Raw genomic sequence first — 9,556 nt, 5'->3', positions numbered from 1 at the left:
TTTATTTACTATCTTTCATAATCAAAAGAAATCCAATATTAATTCAAAAGATAATAAAAATTATAACTAAAATCTTTATAAATTTTCTAATATTACATTTAGTATATATTTAAATTAATTAATTAAATATTTGTATTTAAGAAATTGTTAAAGATTTTAGATTTTTATTTTAAAGTTTTTATTTTATTAAATTAATTAAATTTTATCACTTTTTAATAAAGTGAGTGAATGATAATGAATTAACTAAAATTCAAAAATATATTTTAATTAAAATATTTTTTTGGATAATACAGTAACTAAAAAGTATTATAATAAATAATTAAACTAAAAAAATAAATTTTATAATGGTTATTTTTTTAATGATGTTAAATTAAATATTTTAATTATTTTACAATAAATTAAATTATAATAATAATAAAATATGTTAATTGATATTTTAAATAAAATATATTAAAATATCATAACCAAAAGAAATCAAGTATTATATCGAAAGATGAATAATTGATTTAGTATGTATATACCTAATTTTATTTAAATTATATATTGAATTTAATTTTTACGTATGAATTTTTTATTACCGAAACAATTAAATTCTTTGTTTAAATATATTTATATTATAAAAAATATAAATTGTTAAGATAATTCTATAAGATATAGTTTAGATATACTAGTTTATACTCTCTTAATTTATTGTTTAGTTTCCTTAGTCAGTTTTATCTAAATTCCTAAACTTTAGGGATTGATTATGTTTTATGTCTATTTATTTTATTGTATCCATCAATTCAATAACATGAAAATCATTCAGATTCAAGTACTAAGGAAACTAAACTAGAAATTAGGAGAGGATAAACTAGTATATCTAAACTATATCTTATAGAATTATCTTAACATAAATATATAACAAAAAACACAATATTTTTTTAAAAATAATGTAATTTACTCTACTCACATACAAAAATTAATAAACGTACAAAGTAATCAAATATAAAGATAATAAAATAATTTAATTATTTTACAATAAATTAAATATAAAGATAATAAAATAATTAATATTATAATTACTAGCAAGAAAAAGGCACTTCGTGTCTGCATTGTATTAAAAAAAATTAAAAGAAAAAAAATAAAAAATTACTCATAAAAAAGTAGTTATTAAAAAATAAATAAAGGATAAAATAATTCATGTAAAAATAAAAAGTAAAAGTAATTATTGTAAAAATGATTTATTAGTTTCAAATTCTTAAATTTGATTAAAAAAATTTTTTCTAACTTTTTAACATAAAAGGGTATAATGGTCCAAAAAAAAATGGAGACCAAAGTAGTTACTGAAAATTATATTCCCTTTATATATTAGTATAGATATTAAATTTACAATAATATATTGAAATTATATATACTTTTATTTATCTTTTTAAATATTAAACTTGTTGATTTATATAATAAAGTGAAATTTATAAGTCTAAAAATTTGTATACTTTTATTTATCTTTTAATCAATATTAAACTTGTTCCAGACATGGCTGTTGTACCTTAAAATGTGATTCCAGAACGGGCCGTTCTGGATATACATGCTTCTTTTGTTATTTTTCTTATATTTAAATATAAATGTATAATTTTAATATCTCTATGGTTCCTATGAGAAACCTAAGGGAATGCATTTGTAATTGTAAGAGACAATTATATGAGTCAGATGTTTATTGTATGGATTAAAGTGCTCTGTGGGTTCTTAAGAGAACCATGAGAGAAACAAACAAACTATACAAGTTTATATTTTACTTTTTGATTGTTCTGTTGTATTCTTTGTTGCATGAGATGTATGAATATCTATTTAATTTCACAAATAGATGAGTTTTGATTTGAATTAAACATGTTTGATCTCTTATTTCATTTCAACTTTTGAAATATATATATATTATTTATTTTATATTTTTCAATAAATAACTAAATTAACACTTTTGAAATATATAAAATTAAAAATTATGAAATTAGAAAGATATTTTTTAATAAATAAATAAATTAGTTAATTATTATTTATTTTATATGAATTAACTGAAATTTTGAAATATATTTTTTAAAAAATTAATTTTTTAGTCAATACGGTAATTAAAAAGTATTATAATAAATAATTTTAATTATATTTTATCACGTTTTAATCAAGTGAGTGAATGATAATAAATCAACTAAAATTCTAAAATATATTTTAATTAAAAATAATTTTTTGGTAAATACGGTAAGTAAAAAGTATTATCATAAATAATTAAATTAAAAAAGAATAAATTTTATAATGATTATTTTTTTAATGATATTAAATTAAATATTCTAATTATTTCATAATAAATTAAAATAAAAATATAATAAAATATGTTAACTGATATTTTAAATAAAATATATTAAAATATTATAATGAAAAGAAATTTAATATTAAATGAAAATATTATATAAATCATAACTAAAATTATAATAAATATTTTGATATTAAAGAAATATGTTTTAAAGTTTTATAATAATTATTAGTATTTTAATAATGAATATTTATGAAAATTAATTTTTGTAATATTTTGATTTTTAAGTAGCTAGAACGGGTCGTTCTCAAACTGTAACGGGTCGTTCTAGACTACTAAAATAGCCTATTAAAACTAAAGCAGAACAGGTCGTTCTAACACATAAATTTATGATCAATACGCAAATACAGAATGGCCCGTTCCCATAGTGGAACGGGCCGTTCTAATCTAAACTACTAAAATAGTCAGATGTTTATTGTATGGATTATGATGGGTCAAAAAATGTGACCCGGCCCACTTTTGACCCGGCCCACCCGAGTTGAACCCGTGGTGGGCCGGGTGACCCACCTGACCCACTTACCAACCCATCCCCTAAACCCACTAACAACTCACTTAACTATTTATTATTATATATGCATTATTTTAATAAGATATCATTTTTTTTATCGATAAAGATATATAAAATCAATGTTAAATAATATGACATTACTATAAATTTATCTATCCAAACCTCTAATAAAATTTAATATTCATGAATAATCACTCTTATGAAAGATTTTTTATTTTTAATTTTTTTAATTTTTTAAAGTTGCACACTTATTAATTTAATTTTAATGTTGTACCCATGATACTTAGTTTAAAAATTTTTACTTTACATCAAATATTATTTTATATTGAAATTTATTTTAAATTATAATTTTTTTAAATAAATAAGGCGGGTTGGTGGGCTGCCCGTTTAGCCCACCAACCCGTCGTGGACCGGGCCGGGCTACAAAATTTTAGATAATAAACTTGGTGGGCTGGGCCGGGTTGCCCCATTTAAAACATGGGTTGAGGTGGGCCGGGCCAAACGGGCCGGGCTAGCCCGTTTTGACAGCTCTTGTTCAGGTATATAAAATTAGAAACATATTTTGCAATAAATAACTAAATTAGTTAATTATTATTTATTTTATATTTGTGGATATTATCTTCTTATAGTTATTTTAATGACTTTTATAGAATGTTTTAAAGTATCAGTTATTGGTCATGTAATCGATTACCAGTGCATGTTTGCTTGTCCTGATATATGTAATCGATTACGGAGAAGTATAATCGATTACCAGTGCTTATCCACTTATCTGGGCATAGTGTAATCGATTATCGCCTACTGTAATCGATTACCAGTGCCAAAATGCAAAAGAACTCAAAAGGGTGTAATCGATTACCATAGGCAGGTAATCGATTACGCGACTCCTCTGCACTTAAAAAAGTGCAGTTCGTCTTCTTCCTCACGAAAGAAAACCCAAAACCCTCTGCGCCCTTAGATCTTCAAATCCCCATATCTTCCTCAAATCTTAACCAAATTGAGCCCCGTTTGTTCCATTCTTCATCGTTTTCAAGTCTCTTCAACTCTACCGATTGCATTTTTCAAAACAAACACTCAAATGGCAGAATCATCCAAACGTCATAAGGGTTCTTCGTCTCGTTCAACCACCGCCACGCGCCGCCAACAGCCTCCCTCCGACGACGCCCCTACTCCTACGAATCCCATTCCGTACGCTGGACGTGCTCTCGCTCTGTTCTCCACAGACGAACAACGAGATAAGTACTACCAGTTATTTTCTGAGAGAAATATTGTTGATCCCAAATATATCAGTATTGATTTTTTTGAGAATGAATCTTTTGAGTGTTATACGATTTTTAAGAATTCTGGGTTAGTAGATTTTATGGCTATGAAAAACCCTGTTTATCCAGAATTAGTTAGGGTCTTTTACAGCAATTTGGAAATTAGGAATGGAGTTCTTTACAGCGAGGTTAAAAAGATTCCAATAGTGATAAATCAGTCTCTGTTCCGGGATTTATCAAAATTAAAAGATCAAGGTACTCTGTTTGAGGGCACGATTCCGGATACATGGAAACTAGAATATTCCCATCCCAATGCCCGAAGTATGATTTGTGTGGATAATGTTGACATGACTGGAAGATTATTGGCTGGCTCAATGAAATTTGATTATAGAATCATGCATTACATAATTGTTCGGGTACTACTTCCACGCACGACTAACCTTGCACAGGCTTCAGAAGAGGACTTAATTTTGATATGGGCTCTAATCACTGGCCGGGAATTTAGCTGGGCTCATCTGATTAGGAGTCGAATGAAGAAGGCCTTGCGGGTTAATGCTTCTCTTCCATACCCACATTTTGTAACTACTATTTTGGAACATTTTAAAGTTCCTTTGGAAGATGAAACCTGGGTTCCAGTTAAGAGGGTCTTTGAGATTGGAGCAAATGCAATTGCTTCCTTTGGGTACAAGAAAACACTGGACAACACCTGGGTCAGGAAGCGGGATTTTCAAGCAGTAGACACTGACGATCGAACTCCGTCACCACCTCCTCAAGATCCTTCATCAGCACTTCTCTCGGATGTTCTCAATGAAATTAGAGATCTCCGGTTCTATGTTGGTGAACGTTTTGATTCTCTTGACACTCGCATGACTCGTCTTGAGGACGAAGTAAAATCTCTTAGACGCCCTTCCGAGTAGCTAGTTGACTCTGATTCTGTTATTTGCTATTTTAGTTTATCTTATGTTTTGGACTACTTTTTAGTCAATTTTTGGATCTTTGATTAGTATGTTTTAGATTAATTCTGCTCGCTTGACTCTGACTATTTTGCTTATAGGACATATTTTACTTTTGTTTCTGAATGGTGTTTGTTTATCTTATTCAATTTTTTTTTATATATTGTCTCATTCCTTTTGATGTTGCCAAAGGGGGAGAGAAAAGGGAAAGAAGGGTCCTGATCAAATATTAGATATTTTGAATTGAACAATTTAATCTGATCATTACAACTGTCTATTTAAAGTCAAATTTTTACAATATAAAAATTAACATCAAACAATGATTTATTAAGGGGGAGACTAAAGGGGAGTGATCAATATATACTATTTTATGTTTCTTTCCATCTAAAGTATGTTTTCATCATCAAAAAGGGGGAGAATGTGGAAGAACGTATCTAAAGGATTTTGATGATGCGAAAGAAGTTAAAGAAAACAAGAGGTCAAGTTAAAGCAAGGTGACCAAGAAACAAAAATTTCAAAATATTTTAGATAAGTCTTGTCAACCTACCTTAATATGTAAAAAAAAATCTTTAGAAATATTGCATAAAGTTCTTGGCCATTTAAAATAAAGAATTTCAAACAAAACCCAAATATGATTTATATTAATAAGGTTTTGAAAATAAAGGTTTTCAATATTTTAAGTTTTAATAAGGCAATTATTGTTTTTAAGACACTGGTAATCGATTATCATTACTCGTAATCGATTACCAAAGATGAATGTCATATATGAAAAGTTACTCTTAAAACGTGCTCTGGTAATCGATTACCCATTACATGTAATCGATTACTAGAAGAAGAAATCTTCAAAATTTGAATTTAAATTTTTAACGTTCCAACCATTGTAATCGATTACCAAGTACGGTAATCGATTACCAGAGCATTTGTGGAATTCTTTAAATAGTAGAATTTCAAATTCTTCCAAAAATGTAACACTTTGAAATTCCTCATATTTTTTCCCCTTATTTCACTCATATATTTTATCTTATATCTTCATATTTTTAATTATTGAATATTTAAAAATACTTTAAAAATTATTAAATATTATCTAAATTAATTTTTAAAATTATTAAATATTTAAAAATTGGTTAACATTTTTTTTTAATAAAATTTTATTTAAAAATCTCAACATATAAACTAATAATTTCATAAATATAACTTATTATATATTACTATAATTTTACAAAAATATAAATATACATATCTTATCTACTATATTTATATTTTTTTAAAAGTATATTAATATATATTAAGTTATATTTATCAAATTATCAATTTATCTATAAATATACTAAAAATATTATTGATACTAATTTATTAGCAATATTAAATTATTAATAATATATAAATTTTATTTATTTAGTAATAATAAATATATATCATTTGTTACATTAATAAAAATTATAGTATATGTTAACTTAAATAAGCAAATAATGGTATAATTTTAAATTATTATATATATATATATATATATATATATTTATTTATATATTAAAACTTTAAAATTATTAATTTTTTAATGGGAGACATTCAAATTACACAATTATAATATTTGAGAGACTAAAATTGTTCAATTAAAAATTAAAGGACTAAAATTGGACAATTACAATTCTTTAGGGACTAAAATTATCCAATTAAAATCTTAGGGATCAAAATTGCACAATTACAATACTTGAGGGATCAAAAATGTAATTAAGCCAAAATTAAATTAATATTTTTTTTATTATTTTCACAAGTTTTTTTTAAAATATTTTTAATGATGTCTTAGTTTCTTATGTTCAAAATTGACAATTTTTTATTTAATTAAATGAATTTCATAATTTTTTCAATCCTTTAATGAAATAAAATATTTTTAATTTTATTATTTTTTTAAAAAAAAATAACATATTTTCTTTAATTATGCATAATTCTTAAATATAAAAGTTTCATAAATAAAATTTAATATTTTGAGAGGGAATAATTTGTCACAAATTTTTTCACAAAATATTTTAACCTATTTGTGACGGAATTTTGAGAGGGAAAAATCCGTCACTAAATTTTTTCATTTTAGTGACGAAATCTGTGACGGATTTTTTAGAGACGAAGCTCATTCCGTCACAAAATCCGTCACAAACATTTTTTTTAATTTAGTGATGAAATTTGTGACGGATTTTTAGAGACGGAAATTTTTCCGTCACAAAATCCGTCACAAATATTTTTTTTTTGATTCAGTGACGAAATTTGTGACGGATTTTTAGAGACGGGATATATTCCGTCACAAAATCCGTCACAAAAGTAATTAAATTCTTGTCCGTCACAAAACTTAAAAATCCCTCACAAAATTCGCCACTATTTGCGATGCTATTTTTTCCGTCACAAAATTCGTCACAAATATTAATTTTTCTAGTAGTGTAATCTTGTGTGGTTCCTTCCCTTGTATGTTTCTTGGTTCCCATTCCTATTTTTCCCTAATCATCTAATCTCCCCTACCCATTTTCGTGCAAACCCTTGTATCCATGGTGTTCTTGAGCTTATTTTCATGATTGTTGTTCATTGATGAGATTTGCACATTTGGGATGGTATATTTTTGAATGGGTCTTCTTAAAACCCTTGGAAACATTGCTTTTGTGAATGCCTAGTAAAAGATCTACATTTTTGTGTGTTTTTGCTTTTGAAAGATGCGTTCTTGGGCCAAAAAGGGGAGCCAGGTACTGCAACAATGACGCTGAGCATGGGGCCTGACGCTCAGCGTGGCTATGGCAGCCCCATCTCATTTTTCTGCACTTCTCACCCTAGGCGTGATAATGGCGCTGAGCGCCCCTTTTGGCAGCCACATTTGGCCTCTGTTTGTCATACTCTTGTGCTTTAATGGGTGAATTTTAGAAGCCTTCTTTGTTTGCACTTTAAATTGAGCTGGTGGTCATGTTCACTTTGCTTCATTGTGGTTCATTGGTTGGTTTTAAACTTTACTTTCATTGTCGTTGCACTTTCATGTTGCCCAATTTTTCAGGATGGCTCCACCAAAGACACGCCCGGAGAAAAGAATTAAAACTACTGTAGCGCGACCATTTCGTGGCCCTTCATTTGACTCCCACACCTTCCATGACAAGGAACTTCAAGAATTTTATCCCAAGTTGGAAGAAAGAAGTCTTTGGATGGAAAAGATGGTCAAACTCAAGCCAACTGAATATCCAGAATTCCAAGCAAAAATACAAAGAAGGAAGTGGGAAAAGCTGGCCTACTACATGGCTCCTGCTAACATTTCTGTTGTGCGGGAATTTTATTGCAATGCTCGGGTTCTTAGCAATGATTTCCCTGAGTACGCTAGCTATGTTCGGGATATCATGATCAGGTTTGATGCGACCATTAACACTTTTCTAGGCACTCATCTGACTGAAGGCCTCAGGTACTATGAGTATTCTGATTGGGTAGCCCGCAGCAAGAATTATAGGCTGGTGGAACGCATGGTTTGTAAACCAGGGAAGGGATTTCAATACACAAGCAGGGGGAAGATATCTCACATTCTCCGAGAAGATTTGATTCCAATGGCAAAAGTTTGGGTGGCTTTTATTCATGCCAATCTTTCTCCTTGTTGCCACACTTCTGATGTCCTGGAGTCAAGGGCACTACTTCTATATGCTATTATGGATAGAAAAGCTATTGATGTTGGGGCCCTCATAGCTGAAGAAATTAGACATTGTTCCCAGCATACAGGTATCTTGGGTCATCCTTCACTCATTACACATCTTTGTCATCGATCTAGAGTCGATGTTACTGAAACACCATTTGAGAAGTTGAAGATGCCCATCAACAAAGTTTACATTGATACCTACTACTACAAGGAGACTAATAGGAGGACTGCTAGTACTTCAGCTTCTTCCTCTCGAGCACCACCACCAGTTAGTGATATGGAGTCTCGGCGGTGGGAAGATATTAACGTTGCTCTGCTTCGAAATGAACAGAGGGATGAGGCCATGTTCAGAGCTATTACTATGGTGATGGATAGTGTTCGTGATCTTTCCATTCATGCACCAGGACTCGCCCTAAATTTTCATCCATCTTCAGCTGCAGCTTATTCTGCTCATGTAGCATGGCCAGGGGGCCTTGCTCAACAGCAGGGGGAAGGTGATGCAGCTGATGATGCAGCTGATGATGATGAGGAGTCTGAGGAGGAATCTGAGGAGGAGGATGACGATGAAGAAGAAGAAGAATCGGATGAGGCTAAAGAGGATGAGGAGGAAGACTAAGCTGTGTCACTTTGAAAGATTGTGTTTTATTATTATGTTCTGTTATTTTGTTTTGATTATCTTGTTGTGTACTTCTTATTAACCCTTTACCTTTGGTTGCATACATATTTCAATGCCTCTGACTGTTTAGTTTTAATGCATTTTGAAAACTAAAAAAAAAAATCAAATCAGGTGTGCATGTATCCCTTAGTGAACAAAGGTATTTTTAGACACAAGATCAAAAATGTTTGTGGTTGCAC

General features: G+C 28.9%; 1 protein-coding gene across 1 annotated transcript; it reads left to right on the top strand.

Moving 5' to 3' along the window:
- The first annotated feature begins 8,786 nt into the window (after positions 1-8,786).
- On the top strand, positions 8,787-9,335 carry LOC145953920 (uncharacterized). The gene has a single exon (XM_083067687.1). It carries the CDS (start codon positions 8,871-8,873, stop codon positions 9,315-9,317), a length of 447 nt encoding a protein of 148 aa, XP_082923813.1. The 5' UTR covers positions 8,787-8,870; the 3' UTR covers positions 9,318-9,335.
- The last annotated feature ends 221 nt before the right edge of the window (positions 9,336-9,556 follow it).

This window comes from Cajanus cajan, chromosome 1 (genome assembly GCF_000230855.2).
Source record: "Cajanus cajan strain Asha chromosome 1, NIPB_CcT2T_4, whole genome shotgun sequence".
Taxonomy (NCBI): domain Eukaryota; kingdom Viridiplantae; phylum Streptophyta; class Magnoliopsida; order Fabales; family Fabaceae; genus Cajanus; species Cajanus cajan.
The sequence above is the reverse complement of the archived record's forward strand: the minus strand, read 5'-3'. Positions and strand labels throughout refer to the sequence as shown.

Excerpts from the sequence above, each read along its gene's own strand:
- LOC145953920 (XM_083067687.1), top strand. The coding sequence starts at position 8,871 with ATGCCCATCAACAAAGTTTACATTGATACCTACTACTACAAGGAGACT.